This window comes from Microcaecilia unicolor, chromosome 3 (assembly GCF_901765095.1).
Source record: "Microcaecilia unicolor chromosome 3, aMicUni1.1, whole genome shotgun sequence".
Classification (NCBI taxonomy): Eukaryota; Metazoa; Chordata; class Amphibia; order Gymnophiona; family Siphonopidae; genus Microcaecilia; species Microcaecilia unicolor.
Window position 1 is genome coordinate 531,325,298 of NC_044033.1, and position 17,048 is coordinate 531,342,345.

Here is a 17,048-nt window from a genome sequence, read left to right on the forward strand (position 1 = left end):
TGAGGACGTGGAATCCACATGCCTCCTCGGGGTCGGGTCCAAAAGTGGTCGGTCCCGATGGGCCTGCACTGCAGGAGCCCTCGAGGCAGGTGGAGACCCACTCGATGGTTCACTGCTGCCAACATGTGATGGTCTCTGGACAGCCATTACCTGCGCTCCCGAGAGCAATGCACTCTCTGGTGCCGGCATCGACGTCGAAGTACCGGGCAAAGCTCCAAACAGGCGGTCCCCGTTGAGCTTGTCTCCACGCTTGTGTCCGCTTTTTAAGGCTAAGACACAAATTACATGTGTCTGGGCGATGGTCAGGCCCAAGGCACTGGATACAGCACGCATGAGAATCGGTGCCTGAGATTGCCCGGTTGCACCAAGTGCACTTCTTGAAGCCGCTGGCGAGCCTCAATGTCATCGACGGAAAAATAGCAGCGGCGAAATCAAAATTTGCGATGGTGCCAAAGGAAAGGCACAAAAAAGGGAGAAAACCTGTACGGGTGGCCAAAATGGCCACACACAATGATGAAAGGAAACTTGAGGAGAAAACTAAAGAAACTAAGGGAAAAAACTTTTCTTTTCTTTTTTTTTTTTTTAAAGAAAACTAAACAGCTCATACACAAGCATGACGAAGAAGAAAAAACCGGCGAGAAGCAGACTAAAACCGAAGGCTCTTCTTTTCTGGGGCACAGAACCGCCATAAACAGCAGCTCTTGACCGCGGAAAAAAGAAGACTGAAGCAGGACTCTCGCATGATGGGCGGGAAGATGGCCGCGCATTCGCGGTGTGCATGCTCGAAGGCTTTAGCAACCTTTGTTGCTAGGAAGATTTTCCAGACCTGGGGCTGCCGTGGACGTCACCCATATGCGAGAACAAGCAGCCTGCTTGTCCTCGGAGAATGTGGGGTACAAATGCAACAAATAAATAAATAAAACTTGAATGCCGATGCCCAGGATTCCATGATGGTCATGCTGTTTATTATTTCCTTGGTGATTTCTGTGGGCTTCTGTTTGAAAGGAATATAGATGGTGATGTCATCTGCATAGAGAAATGGACTGAGGCTTTGTTTGGATAGAGATTTAGCCAGTGGTGTCATCAAGGTGACAGCGGTGATCCTTGTCATACTCCACATTCCGCTTTGCAAGGTGGCGATATATCTGAGTTTGATTTGACTTGGTATGTTCTGGATGTCAGAAATCCCTTGATCCAGGAGAGTACTTTTCCTGTCATTCCTATCTTGTCGAGGATTCTCCGTAGTATGTGGTGGTCGACCATATCGAACGCGCTTGATAGACAAATTGGAGCAGGAGGATGTTTTCACCCCTTGCTATTTCCTGCTTGAATCTGGTCAGGAGTATGGTTAGTATTGTTCCTGTACTGTGATGAGGTCTGAAGCCTGATTGAGATTCATGCAGTATGTTGAAATCAGTGAGGTATTCTGTTAGTTGTTTGGCGACTATACCTTCTGTCCATTTGGTTGTTAGGGGTATGGATGCTATTGGTCTGTAATTCGAGGTATCTTCTGCTTTTTTTTTTTGAGTGTGTCTTTTGGGATGGGAGTTAGTAGGATATTTCCTCTGTCCTGTGGGAATAGGCCTTTTTTGAATAGATAATTAAGGTGGTCTGAGTTCTGGGATGTATTGATTGGGGGGAGGTTCATTATATAGTTGGGGAAGATGTCTAGTTGGCAGTGAGCGGAGGAGAATTTTCTGAGTGCGTGAACTATTATTTTGGTGCTTAGATGAGTGAAGTTATTCCAAATACAGTCTGCCGGGTATTCCCTTGGGTTTGGATCTAGTTCGTTTATGAAGGTTTCTGGATTAATATTTCCCTGATGCAGATTCTTGCGTAGATTGCTAATTTTTTCTTCAAAGTATGTGGCAAGTTTGTCTGCATGTGGGAGGTTTGCATTTGGTGTAGTTACCGTTTTGGTGTTAAGTTGTTTATTAGTTTATATAATTTCTTTGGGTCTTTGTAATCTATGCCTATTTGTAGAAGTTTCTTTTGGATTGTCTTACTTATATTTGTATTTTGTTTGACTTTCTTTCCAGGCCTTTAATGATTGTTCGTTTTTGGGGGGTTTTCCAGTTTCGTTCTAATTTTCTAGTTTGCGTTTTTAGAATTTTTAGTTCCTCGTGAAACCACAGTATTTTATACGTATAGGCGCTATTTTGTTGAGGATTTTGTTTCATCGTTCATCCCAAACAGTGAAGAAGTCAGTTGCATCGTTTTTTGGTGCCCAGTTGTTATCGTATATTTCTTGCCAAAATGTTTTGGGGTCTATTTTACCTCTTGTTTTATATTTTGGAGTGCACTTAAGCCCTGTGAGGAGTAGATGCTGAATAGGGGGTGCAGTAGACTGAACTGAAACACTCTTCCTTGTCAATCCCTTCTGTCACTGGTGTAAATAAAATATTTTCTGGAATGGCCGTGGGAGTGAGGTGTGCCAGGGGGCAGAGCCACGGTGTAGAGTGGGGCGGGGGGGGGGGGGGGGGGGGGGGGGTACTAAAATCTTCCTCTCAAAAGTCAGGACCCTTTGGCAGCTCTGAAAAAAAAGCCAGTTTTAGCAAATTTTATTAAACATAAACCAACATTTAACCCTATCCTCTTTCTATACATTAACCAGTTCCTAATCTACAACAGAACACTGCCTCCTATTCCTTGGCTTTTTAATTTTCTCAGGAGTTTCTCATGAGGGACTTTGTCAAAAACTTTCTGAAAATCTAGATACACTACATCAACCAGCTGACCTTTATCTAAATTTATTCACGCCTTCAAAGAAATTAAGCAAACTGGTGAGGTAAGACTTCCCTTGGCTGAACCCATGCTGACTCAGTCCCATTAAATACGAGGTAACGGCAACACTGTAAAACAAACTTTTTACCGCCCTACAAGAACGGTAAAAAAAGCCTTGTTCCTGTGGTTAAAAAAAAATCCATTCCTCCCCACGGCTATCACCACTTACACTTTCCTGTAGACAGCCAGCAGTGTCGGCGATTCACACAGGTCAGTTCCATGGCCTTTTTCTTGTCAAGTCCCGCCCTCTCTACTGCAACCTCCTCTTTAGTATCAAACAGGAAAATGCAGTAGAGAGGGTGGCACTTGGCAGGAGGAAAGCCACAGAGCTGGCCTTGGTGAATCGCTGACAGCTGGCTGCACGAAAGGCAGTGTTTACTTACCTTACTGATGTTGCCGGCGGCCCAAAAATTGAAGGACAGTGGTGCAAGGAGCCTGGAGGGAGCGAATAGGAAAGAGCTCACAGAGGACATTAGATAGTGAACCGGACACAGAATGACGGCTGAAATCCATGAGGTTAGTAGTCTCCCTTCCCTCTCCTCCACAAAGCCAACATCCCTGTTCGCCCAAACAAAGCAAGCAAACCTATGAGCTGGTCTATCCAGATTATTCTTTATTGTTGGTAGCATTTTTATTTGATCTCACTTATATTTTCAAGCATGCCGGCTTGTGCAGCATATGGATGTACAAACAGGAAGCATTGATTTTCATCTGTTAGAGCAGTAATTAGTTCTAAATTGTAAACCATTGTGTCATTTGGAGGGGCTGGTTATAGGGACTCCATGTATTCATGCAGAAATGTTTTCACCTAGTAAAGGGCTACCAAAACATACATATTATATATCAGGTGCTTAACAATCAAACTTATTATTTATAAGTACAATTTTTAAAAATCATTTAATTAAGTTGAGACCTGGGAGCTTTTAACATCTTTTTTTTCCTGTGCCTGCATCAAAAGAAGAAGACAGCATGTGGGAACTTGCTCCTTTTGTTTTGTGGAATGCAGTGAGGTATTAAATAATAAGAGAAGAGCTTCCTTCATGCAGAAAGTCTGTCCAGAGTCAGTCTAAATGTGGCAACATTGTCCAGTTTGAGGCTTGTGCAGATGGGAGTCAGAGCTCGCGGGGATGGGAATAAAAATCTCATGGGGATGGGGAAGGGACCATGACAAAGCTCATAGGGATGGGGCAGGGACAAACTTTGTCCCCGTATCATTCTCTAAAGTACAAGGGCAGCGTTCACACTGGGGCTATGTAGACGATGGAACCCACATATGGGATATTACGTCTTGTTTGTCCTTGGGGAAAAGGAGGGACCTGAACATTTTACGAGACCATAGAATGCGGGAACTGGGGAATGATGAATTCCGTTCCTTTTTCTGTCTGCTTCACCCATGGTGAGTTATACTAACAGAATGAGGTAGAAACTGAAGGACACTATATCCATGTAGTAGCTTTTGATGAAGCTGTAAAATAAACTCCAGGATTGAAAAACATTGCGTCTTGGCTTATTGATCAATATTGACAACATGAATTTGATGAGAGGCTAATACTCTGCCACTTGACTACACTGTGGCCACATTACATTCTGATTACTGCTGAAGTTAAACCACCTGCTCCAAAAACACTTTGATTCACAGATTCTTACTGCTCTGTGGCTCTGGTTTAGAACTCAATGAAGAGGAAAGTGAATACCATCATCCACTGATGATCTGCACTTGAGGTTCTGAACAGAAAATACAACATTAAGACTATGAAAAGGAAACAGAAAAACTGACACATACCCTCCTTTGGCCTCGTGCTTCTCAAGATTGGCATCCCATCTCTGGGACATCAGTAAGCTGAGTTCCATCTCTTCCTTCTCAATTTGTGGCTCATTTTCTTCATCATCACTGTTCTGTAGATTGCTGCAGTTCACAGAGAAGCCTTGCTGCAACAACCGCCTGGATCCTTCCAGCTGATACCCATCCCCTTCCAGACCAGCCAGCAGATTTATCATGGCCTGATCCTGACTGTTTACCACTGAATAAAGACAGATAGAAACAGAGCCTTTCTTAAAGGACTTAGTATTAACAGAATGACTTCTGACCACGAAGGCCAGTGTTGTGCTTTTAATCTTAACTTACCCAGTGCAGAAGATAATTTTATAACAGGCCGCCTAACTTTTGCAGTAGGTAAGCGCATAATTTACACAAGTTTCCTTTTAAAAAAAAGTATATTTATACTTCACTTTCCCTTTGAAAATTACCTCATCAAAAGTGCATGTGCTCTTTGCATTTGCAAATTTCAAGGTTTATTTTGCATGTACATTAATACATTTGTAACCTGCCATTTCATCCAGCAGAAAGTAAAAAAAGGAACTTACATGTTATACAAAATATTTTATAAAATATATGCATAAGTCCAACCCCAACTCCCAATCCCGCTCTGGGAATGCTTCTGCCAAGGTAGGATAAACAGATACATATACAGGGTATGTGTATATAAGTTTCCTATCTTTAGGCACATGCATGCCGGATAATTTTAGAAAACAGGGTTGGTGCAACTCAGTAAACATAAGTGTGGCGGGGGAGGGAGGCACCAAAAGAAACCACAAGCTGTGCTTACCTGTTGCACTAGCTGCCAGGCTACTGTCTCTCTTCCCTATGGGTCTGGCATCAACTCTCTACCTCTTCCTAAAATCGCACCCCCCTCTCCCTACACAGTGCACCATCTTTCTTCCCCTCCCTCCTCTCCCTCTGGCTATCCTGTAAACTTACCCTAACTCTCTGGCAACAGTCAGTGACAGAAGCAAGCTGCCCCGGGCCATGCCTTAGCTGGGTTACATCCTTCTCTGATGAAATTCCTGTTTCCACAAGGGCAGGGCCTAGCTAAGGGAAGGCCCAAAGCAGTCTATGCCTTTCAAATTGCTCTGCTCAGACAAATAGTGATGGAACCCACTAGGGAAGGAATGATGCTGGATCTACTATGATAAAACAAAACAAAAAACAGAGGAACAGCTGCGAAGGTCAAAATTTACATCAAGCATGGATGCTGTTCAAAAATCCCAACCTGGAAGCCCAGACCAGACATATTCCATGTATTAACAAAAAAGGAGGAAGGAAGGGCAAAACGACAGCCGGCATAGTTAAAAAGTGAGGTGAAGGAAGCTATTAGAGCTAAAAGAAATCCTTCAGAAAATGGAAGAAGGATCAGACTGAAAATAATAGGAAACAGCATAAGGAATAGCAAGTCAAATGCAAAGTGGTGATAAGGCTCTGCAACTTAGATCAAATAACTACATTTTCTACTTATTTACAACCCAAACTTTTACTGACGTCTGCTCAATCTGTGTTGAGGCATCAGTCCTCAATTTTACTCGGCACTTCTTACATTTATTTTTGGTTGGAGAAAGGAAATATTTTTCTCCCCTAAATAACTCTCCACATGCTCTGTGATTGAAGCTGGATCCTTATTTACCTCTATCCTTCCTCTGGGTCAATAAAGAAAAAGCCCACACCAAACTGCATCAATTGGACCATCCAAGGATATCAGAACCAGAAACTCTAAAGTTCATACCTGCAATCTGTGAGTTACCAATTTATTTTAACGATCTAGTCTACTTCTATAATTCTGAATCTTTTAGATTTATTTGTTGCATTTGTATCCCACATTTTCCAACCTATTTGCAGGCTCAGTGTGGCTTACAATACATTGTGAATGATGGAAATACAATTTGTTGCAGTACGATTATGGGTTACATTGTGAAGAGTTATGGGAAGACAAAGTCAAAGTCAAAATATCATTTGGGGAATAGAACAATGGAATGTAACAATGGGGAATTGATGGGCGATAAAACAATAACAAGAGAACATTAGGGTATAACAATTTTATCTGTGGGTAGGGTTATAAGTGTGGTGAAAATACGGGAGAAGAGAACTCAGAAGAGAGTGTATTGATGCATTTCTATTAGTGTGTATGGACTTCATGTGTTTTGATCCTTGCAATAAATTTTCTCAAAGAGATGAGTCTTCAATAGTTTGCGGAAGTCAGTTAGTTCATAGATCGTTTTCAGGTTGCGTGGTAGTGTATTCCAGAATTGCGTGCTCATATAAGAGAAGGTTGATGCGTGCAGTACTTTGTATTTTATGCCTTTGCACTTAGGGAAGTGGAGGTTGAGGAAAGTTCGGGATGATCTTTTAGCGTTTCTGGGTGGCAGGTCTATTAAATCAGACATGTATGCAGGGGTTTCACTGTGAATGATTTTGTGGACTAAGGTGCATACTTTAAAAGTGATGCGCTCCTTGAGTGGGAGCCAGTGTAGTTTCTCACGTAGGGGTTTTGCACTTTCGTATTTTGGTTTTCCGAAGATTAGTCTGGCTGCTGTATTCTGGGCTGTTTGAAGTTTCCTCAGTATTTGTTCTTTGCAGCCTGCGTATAGTGAGTTGCAGTAGTCCAGGTGACTGAGTACGAGTGATTGCACTAGGCCGCGGAAGACAGATCTTGGAATGAATGGTCTTATTCTTTTCAGTTTCCACATGGAGTAGAACATTTTTTTGGTTGTGTTGTTCGTGTGAGTCTCAAGTGTTAGGTGGCGGTCAATAGTGACTCCAAGGATTTTTAAAGTTTCTGAGATTGGCAGATTTAGTTTAGGTGTGTTAATAGCGTTAAATTTATTCGTGTTGTATTGGGAGGTAAGTATGAGACATTGGGTTTTTTCTGCGTTCAGTTTCAGTCGGAATGCATCTGCCCAGGTGTTCATGATGTGTAGACTTTGGTTGATTTCGTTGGAGATTTCATTAATGTCTTGTTTGAAAGGAATATAGCGAATGCTACATACCTGTAGAAGGTATTCTCCGAGGACAGCAAGCTGATTGTTCTCACTGATGGGTGACGTCCTCGGCAGCCCCCTCCATCGGAAAGTTTACTAGCAAAGGCCTTTGCTAGTCCTCGCGCGCCCATGCGCACCGCGCATGCGCGGCCGTCTTCCCGCCCGAAACCGGCTCGAGCCGGCCAGTCCAGTATGTAGCAAAACAATACACTTCAAGGGAAGACTCAACTCCAAAGGGGAGGCGGGCGGGTTTGTGAGAACAATCAGCCTGCTGTCCTCGGAGAATACCTTCTACAGGTATGTAGCATTCGCTTTCTCCGAGGACAAGCAGGCTGCTTGTTCTCACTGATGGGGTATCCCTAGCCCCCAGGCTCACTCAAAACAACAACCATGGTCAATTGGGCCTCGCAACGGCGAGGACATAACTGAGATTGACCTAAAAAATTTACCAACTAACTGAGAGTGCAGCCTGGAACAGAACAAACAGGGCCCTCGGGGGGTGGAGTTGGATCCTAAAGCCCAAACAGGTTATGAAGAACTGACTGCCCGAACCGACTGTCGCGTCGGGTATCCTGCTGCAGGCAGTAATGAGATGTGAATGTGTGGACAGATGACCACGTCGCAGCTTTGCAAATTTCTTCAATGGAGGCTGACTTCAAGTGGGCTACCGACGCAGCCATGGCTCTAACATTATGAGCCGTGACATGACCCTCAAGAGCCAGCCCCGCCTGGGCGTAAGTGAAGGAAATGCAATCTGCTAGCCAATTGGATATGGTGCGTTTCCCTACAGCCACTCCCCTCCTATTGGGATCAAAAGAAACAAACAATTGGGCGGACTGTCTGTGGGGCTGTGTCCGCTCCAGGTAGAAGGCCAATGCTCTCTTGCAGTCCAATGTGTGCAGCTGACGTTCAGCAGGGCAGGAATGAGGACGGGGAAAGAATGTTGGCAAGACAATTGACTGGTTCAGATGGAACTCCGACACGACCTTTGGCAAGAACTTAGGGTGAGTGCAAAGGACTACTCTGTTATGATGAAATTTGGTGTAAGGGGCCTGGGCTACCAGGGCCTGAAGCTCACTGACTCTACGAGCTGAAGTAACTGCCACCAAGAAAATGACCTTCCAGGTCAAGTACTTCAGATGGCAGGAATTCAGTGGCTCAAAAGGAGGTTTCATCAGCTGGGTGAGAACGACATTGAGATCCCATGACACTGTAGGAGGCTTGACAGGGGGCTTTGACAAAAGCAAACCTCTCATGAAGCGAACAACTAAAGGCTGTCCTGAGATCGGCTTACCTTCCACACGGTAATGGTATGCACTGATTGCAATAAGGTGAACTCTTACAGAGTTGGTCTTGAGGCCAGACTCAGACAAGTGCAGAAGGTATTCAAGCAGGGTCTGTGTAGGACAAGAGCGAGGATCTAGGGCCTTGCTGTCACACCAGACGGCAAACCTCCTCCAATGGAAGAAGTAACTTCTCTTAGTGGAGTCTTTCCTGGAAGCAAGCAAGATGCGGGAGACACCCTCTGACAGACCCAAAGAGGCAAAGTCTACGCCCTCAACATCCAGGCCGTGAGAGCCAGAGACTGGAGGTTGGGATGCAGAAGCGCCCCCTCGTCCTGTGTGATGAGGGTCGGAAAACACTCCAATCTCCACGGTTCTTCGGAGGATAACTCCAGAAGAAGGGGGAACCAGATCTGACGCGGCCAAAAAGGAGCAATCAGAATCATGGTGCCTCGGTCTTGCTTGAGTTTCAACAAAGTCTTCCCCACCAGAGGGATGGGAGGATAAGCATACAGCAGGCCCTCCCCCCAATCCAGGAGGAAGGCATCCGATGCTAGTCTGCCGGAGGCCTGAAGCCTGGAACAGAACTGAGGGACTTTGTGGTTCGCTCGAGATGCGAAGAGATCCACCAAGGGGGTGCCCCACGCTTGGAAGATCTGTCGCACTACCCTGGAACTGAGCGACCACTCGTGAGGTTGCATAATCCTGCTCAACCTGTCGGCCAGACTGTTGTTTACGCCTGCCAGATATGTGGTTTGGAGCACCATGCCGAGACGGCGAGCCCAGAGCCACATGCTGACGGCTTCCTGACACAGGGGGCGAGATCCGGTGCCCCCCTGCTTGTTGACATAGTACATGGCAACCTGGTTGTCTGTCTGAATTTGGATAATTTGGTGGGACAGCCGATCTCTGAAAGCCTTCAAAGCGTTCCAGATCGCTCGCATCTCCAGAAGATTGATCTGTAGATCGCGTTCTTGGAGGGACCAACTTCCTTGGGTGTGAAGCCCATCGACATGAGCTCCCCATCCCAGGAGAGACGCATCCGTGGTCAGCACTTTTTGCGGCTGAGGAATTTGGAAGGGACGTCCCAGAGTCAAATTGGAGCAAATCGTCCACCAATACAGGGATTTGAGAAAACTCGTGGACAGGTGGATCACGTCCTCTAGTCCCCCAGCGGCCTGATACCACTGGGAGGCTAGGGTCCATTGAGCAGATCGCATGTGAAGGCGGGCCATGGGAGTCACATGAACTGTGGAGGCCATGTGGCCCAGCAATCTCAACATCTGCCGAGCTGTGATCTGCTGGGACGCACGCACCCGCGAGACGAGGGACAACAAGTTGTTGGTTCTCGTCTCTGGGAGATAGGCGCGAGCAGTCCGAGAATCCAGCAGGGCTCCTATGAATTCGAGTTTCTGCACTGGGAGAAGATGGGACTTTGGGTAATTTATCACAAACCCCAGTAGCTCCAGGAGGCGAATAGTCATCTGCATGGACTGCAGGGCTCCTGCCTCGGATGTGTTCTTCACCAGCCAATCGTCGAGATATGGGAACACGTGCACCCCCAGCCTGCGAAGTGCCGCTGCTACCACAGCTAGGCACTTCGTGAACACCCTGGGAGCAGAGGCGAGCCCAAAGGGTAGCACACAGTACTGGAAGTGGCGTGTGCCCAACTGAAATCGCAGATACTGTCTGTGAGCTGGCAGTATCGGGATGTGTGTGTAGGCATCCTTCAAGTCCAGAGAGCATAGCCAATCGTTTTGCTGAATCATGGGGAGAAGGGTGCCCATGGAAAGCATCCTGAACTTTTCTTTTACGAGATATTTGTTCAGGGCCCTTAGGTCTAGGATGGGACGCATCCCCCCTGTTTTCTTTTCCACAAGGAAGTACCTGGAATAGAATCCCAGCCCTTCTTGCCCGGATGGCACAGGCTCGACCGCATTGGCGCTGAGAAGGGCGGAGAGTTCCTCTGCAAGTACCTGCTTGTGCTGGAAGCTGTAAGACTGAGCTCCCGGTGGACAATTTGGAGGTTTTGAGGCCAAATTGAGGGTGTATCCTTGCCGGACTATTTGTAGAACCCACTGGTCGGAGGTTATGAGAGGCCACCTTTGGTGAAAAGCTTTCAACCTCCCCCCGACCGGCAGGTCGCCTGGCACTGACACTTGGATGTCGGCTATGCTCTGCTGGAGCCAGTCAAAAGCTCGCCCCTTGCTTTTGCTGGGGAGCCGCGGGGCCTTGCTGAGGCGCACGCTGCTGACGAGAGCGAGCGCGCTGGGGCTTAGCCTGGGCCGCAGGCTGTTGGGAAGGAGGATTGTACCTACGCTTACCAGAAGCATAGGGACCAGTCTTCCTTCCCCCGAAAAATCTTCTACCTGTAGAGGTAGAGGCTGAAGGCTGCCGGCGGGAGAACTTGTCGAATGCGGTGTCCCGCTGGTGGAGAGACTCTACCACCTGCTCGACTTTTTCTCCAAAAATGTTGTCCGCACGGCAAGGCGAGTCCGCAATCCGCTGCTGGAGTCTATTCTCCAGGTCGGCGGCACGCAACCATGAGAGCCTGCGCATCACCACACCTTGAGCAGCGGCCCTGGACGCAACATCAAAAGTGTCATAAACTCCTCTGGCCAGGAATTTTCTGCACGCCTTCAGCTGCCTGACCACCTCCTGAAAAGGCTTGGCTTGCTCAGGGGGAAGAGCATCAACCAAGCCCGCCAACCTCCGCACATTGTTCCGCATGTGTATGCTCGTGTAGAGCTGGTAAGACTGGATCTTGGCCACGAGCATAGAAGAATGGTAGGCCTTCCTCCCAAAGGAGTCTAAGGTTCTAGGGTCTTTGCCCGGGGGCGCCGAAGCATGCTCCCTAGAACTCTTAGCCTTCTTTAGGGCCAAATCCACAACTCCAGAGTCATGAGGCAACTGGGTGCGCATCAGCTCTGGGTCCCCATGGATCCGGTACTGGGACTCGATCTTCTTGGGAATGTGGGGATTACTTAGTGGCTTGGTCCAGTTCGCAAGCAATGTCTTTTTCAGGACATGGTGCAAGGGAACAGTGGACGCTTCCTTAGGTGGAGAAGGATAGTCCAGGAGCTCAAACATTTCAGCCCTGGGCTCGTCCTCCACAACCACCGGGAAGGGGATGGCCGTAGACATCTCCCGGACAAAGGAAGCAAAAGACAGACTCTTGGGAGGAGAAAGCTGTCTTTCAGGAGAGGGAGTAGGATCAGAAGAAAGACCCTCAGACTCCTCGTCAGAGAAATATCTGGGGTCCTCCTCTTCCTCCCACGAGGCCTCACCCTCGGTGTCAGACACAAGTTCACGGACCTGTGTCTGCAACCTCGCCCTGCTCGACTCGGTGGAACCCCGTCCACGGTGGGGGCGTCGAGAGGTAGACTCCCTCGCCCGCATCGGCGAAGCTCCCTCCGCCGACGTAGTCGGGGAGCCTTCCTGGGAGGTGGCCGCGGTCGGCACCGCACGCGGTACCGACGTCGGGGACCTCAACCTGGGCGATGGGCCAGCCGGCGCCACGCTCGACGGTACCGGAGGCGCAAGCACCGCCGGTACCGGAGGGGTTAGGGCGCAACAGCTCTCCCAGAATCTCTGGGAGAACGGCCCGGAGGCTCTCGTTTAGAGCGGCTGCAGAGAAAGGCTGAGAGGTCGATGCAGGCGTCGACGTCAGAACCTGTTCCGGGCGAGGAGGCTGTTCCGGGCTGTGCAGAGTGGAGCGCATCGACACCTCCTGAACAGAGGGTGAGCGGTCCTCTCGGTGCCGATGCCTGCTGGGTGCCGAATCCCTCGGCGACCCAGAGCTCTCGGTGCCGACGCGGGGAGGAGACCGGTGTCGATGCTTCTTCGACTTCTTCCGAAGCATGTCACCGGAGTTCCCCGGCACCGACGAGGAGAACGTAGAATCCATCCGTCGCTTCCTCGGGGCCGAGACCAAAGAGGGTCGATCCCGGGGGGGCTGTACCGCAGGAGCCCTCAGGGTAGGAGGAGACCCACCCGAAGGCTCACCGCCACCAGCAGGGGAATGGACAGCCCTCACCTGCACTCCTGACGATGCACCTCCGTCCGACGACATCAGCAGACGAAGTCTCGGTACCACCGACGTCGATACAGTCGCCCGATGCCTCGGCGCCGATGCAGAGGTCCGATGCCTCGATGCAGTCGATGGAGCGGCAGCCAAGGAAGATGGTCCGGACGCTGACGACGTCGATGCACTCGATGCCTCCGGTGCCGATGCCGACGAAGAGCCCGAGAACAAAACGTTCCACTGGGCTAATCTCGCTACCTGAGTCCGCCTTTGTAACAGGGAACACAGACTGCAGTTCTGAGGGCGGTGCTGGGCCCCTAGACACTGAAGACAAGCAGAGTGCCTATCAGTGAGCGAGATTACCCGGGCGCACTGGGTGCACTTCTTGAAGCCGCTGGAAGGCTTCGATGTCATGGGCGGAAAAATCACGCCGGCGAAATCAAAAGCCGAAATGGCGAAAATTGAAGCACCAAAATTTAGAGGGAGAAAAATCTCGACCGAGGCCAAAAGAGGCCTACCCCGACAACGAAAGAAAACTTACGGGGCAAAAACTAAGAAATACGGGAAGGGCAGAAAACCCGAAAGGGTCTTCCGGAATACTACCGGAGCGCTTCCCAAACTTTTCTCAAGGAAAAAAAGGACAAAAACACGTCGAAAAGGACGCGCGAGGTCGACTCTCTGGGGCACGAACGGCGTAACACGACCGTACCGAGTGCGGACGAAAGAAGACTGGCCGGCTCGAGCCGGTTTTGGGCGGGAAGACGGCCGCGCATGCGCATGGGCGCGCGAGGACTAGCAAAGGCCTTTGCTAGTAAACTTTCCGATGGAGGGGGCTGCCGAGGACGTCAACCCATCAGTGAGAACAAGCAGCCTGCTTGTCCTCGGAGAAATATCGTTACATCATCAGCATAAATGTTTGGGTTAAGGTTATGGTTTGATAGAAGTTTTGCCAAGGGGATCATCATTAGGTTGAAAATAGTTGGCAAAAGGGGGGATCCCTGCGGTACTCCACACTCAGGTGTCCATGCAGCAGACGTAGTTGAATTTGATGTGACCTGATATGAGCGTAAGGTTAAGAACCCCTTGAACCAGTTTAGGACGTTGCCTCCGATGCCAAAATATTCAAGAATGTGTAATACATAGTAACATAGTAGATGACGGCAGAAAAAGACCTGCACGGTCCATCCAGTCTGCCCAAGAAGATAAATTCATATGTGCTACTTTTTTTTATTTGTACTGTCCTCTTCAGTGCACAGACCGTATAAGTCTGGCCAGCCCTATCCCCGCCTCCCGACCAGCAACTCCGCCTCCCAACCACCAGCTCTGGCACAGACCGTATAAGTCTGCCCAGCACTATCCCTGCCACCCACCACCGGCTCTGGCACAGACCGTATAAGTCTGCCCAGCACTATCCCCACCTCCCAACCACCAACCCCGCCTCCCACCACCAGCTCTGGCACAGACCGTATAAGTCTGCCCAGCACTATCCCTGCCACCCACCACCGGCTCTGGCACAGACCGTATAAGTCTGCCCAGCACTAGTCCCGCCTCCCAACCACCAGCCCCAGCACAGACCGTATATGTCTGCCCACACTAGCCCCGCCTCCCAACCACCAGCTCTGCCACCCATTCTAGGCTAAGCTCCTGAGGATCCCTTTCTTCTGCACAGGATTCCTTTATGTTTATCCCACGCATGTTTGAATTCCGTTACCGTTTTCATCTCCACCACCTCCCGCGGGAGGGCATTCCAAGCATCCACCACCCTCTCCGTGAAAAAATACTTCCTGACATTCTTCTTGAGTCTGCCCCCCTTCAATCTCATTTCATGCCCTCTCGTTCTACCGCCTTCCCATCTCCGGAAAAGGTTCGCTTGCGGATTAATACCTTTCAAATATTTGAAAGTCTGTATCATATCACCCCTGTTCCTCCTTTCCTCCAGGGTATACATGTTCAGGTCCGCAAGTCTCTCCTCATACGTCTTGTAACGCAAATAGGATTCCGTGGTCAACCATATCAAAGGCACTTGACATGTCAAATTGTAAGAGGAGTATATTGGTGCCGGTTGCAATCAATTGTTTAAATTTGGTCATTAGGGTAATTAATACTGTTTGTGCTGTGATTTGACCGGATTCCTTAAAACTAAAGGAAACCTATGCACTGTCTCCAAGAATTTCACACAGAAGTGTTAAGTGCAGCCATTTGTTTCTCTATTTATTATTTATTTAGAATTTGCTCACACCTTTTTTCACTAGTAGCTCAAGGTGAGTTACATTCAGGTACACTGGGAAGACTTTGATCTCACAGGCCTAGTTTGAATTTACAACCACCTTGAGTGAATTCCTTCAAAAAGGCGGTAAATAAATCCTAATAAATCTAATATAATAATTTGTTCCTTCAACGCTCAAATGTGTCTCACTGGGATCGTAACCATCTTCTGATGTCACGAACGCAGTGAGAGACATTGGAACGTTGCAGGAGCAGCTTCAGCCCTTCCTCCACACGCACCAACATCTCCACCCAGGGCCGCCGAGAGACTGGGCCGGGCCCAGGCTGCCCCTGGGGGGCCGGGCCCCTGCCACCATGCCCTCCCCGAGGTCGCCACCGCCGCCGCTCACCCCTCTACCCCCCCCCCCCCCCAAGGTCGCCGCCGCTCCCCCCTCCATCCGCTCAGCCACTTTCCCTCCAGGCCCACCCACCCAACACAGACCTGCCAAGTCTCCCGCGAAACACGCGGCGCCAGCTCCCATTTCCGGCCACTGCTGCTTCTCCTGTTGAGCAGCAGCGGCCGTTACAAAAACAAAAACAGCTAATTAAACCAACAAAAATGTTTTTAAAAAGCAAGCGTGGCACCACAGGCAGCCATCAGGCATTGGCTGTTGGCTCTGCAGCCTCTCCTCTCGCCTCTCATGTCACTGCCCCTGGAGCAGAACCCCGGAGGAGCGCAGCAACATGAGAGGAGTGGCTGCAGAGCCGACAGTCAATGTCTGATGGCTGCCTGTGGTGCCGCGCTTGCTTTTTAAAAACATTTCTGGTGGTTTAATGAGTTCTTTTTGTTTTTGTAGCAGCCGCTGCTGCTCAACAGGAGAAGCAGCAATGGCCGGAAATGGAAGCTGGCGCCGCATGTTTCGCGGGAGACTTGGCAGGTCTGTGTTGGGTGGGCGGGCGTGGATGGAAAGAAGGAGATAGAGAGACACTGGATGGAAGTATCGGGAGAGGGGGGTAGACGGATGGAAGCAGTGGCGTAGCTAGGGGGGGCGGAGCGACCACTCCCCCAAACAGATTTGGATAAAAACGGCGCCTATTTTGCTGCTGGACCCACTCCCTTCACGGGTCTCTCTTCCTCTCCTCTCTCCTGACCATCTTCTTACAGCTTTCAAGTTCAGCGGCAGAGCAGCAGCGGTATCAGATGTAAGAACAAAGTGAAAGCACGCGGGACCATTTTCCTGTATGCATCGCTGCTGCTCTGCCGGTCACGCTGCACACCCCTCTCTGATCTCATCTTTCCCCTACGCTACTTTCCAACTCGCGGTTCAGGCATACGTGCCCCTGTTCCGAGTTTGGACATGCTATTGGCATGCCCAAGTGTAATGCAATCTTATTCGCTGACTGCAGGGGAGGCATGCATGCATTGGCTGTGACAAGTGCAGGGGCTGTTTTGTTTTTCCCCCACGCTTCCCTCCCTCAATGCTTGTCTGTTGTCTCCATTTTTGGTCCTCCTCCCAGAGCTGTGGCCGCCCAGCTCCCAGCCATGATGTTGCTTGCTGCTGAGGAGGCTGTTGTTTTTGCTCAGGTTGGCGGCGCCTGGCACAGGTACTCATCGATTGTTAGTTGTGAATTGTGTGACTGATGCAGCTTCCTGGGTCAGAGGAAGCGTGACTGCAGCAGCGGCATGCGCCCGCACGCAGGAAAATGGTCCCGCATATGCTTTCACTTTGTTTGCTAATACCGCGCTGCTCTTCCGCCGAACTTGAAAGATGCTAAAGAAGATGATCGTGAGAGAAAGGGGAAGAGACAAAGGGGATGACGTTGAATGTTGGTGAAGAGACAGACAAAAGGGATAAGAGATTCAGAAATGAGGTGATGCTTGATGAGAGAGACAAGTGATGGGGAGAACAGACAGAGACTGCACCATGCTGGATGGGGTAGGG

The 17,048-nt window shown here is 49.2% G+C and overlaps 1 protein-coding gene across 2 annotated transcripts in view; it reads right to left on the reverse strand.

Annotated features, from left to right (window-relative positions):
• REV3L (REV3 like, DNA directed polymerase zeta catalytic subunit) overlaps window positions 1-17,048 on the reverse strand; it is a 567,479-nt gene that overhangs the window by 357,301 nt on the left and 193,130 nt on the right. For both annotated transcript variants that reach the window (XM_030199216.1, XM_030199218.1), the window contains exon 11: window positions 4,568-4,805. In XM_030199216.1, the coding sequence (XP_030055076.1) occupies window positions 4,568-4,805 (238 nt within the window). The remainder of the gene's footprint in view (window positions 1-4,567; window positions 4,806-17,048) is intronic.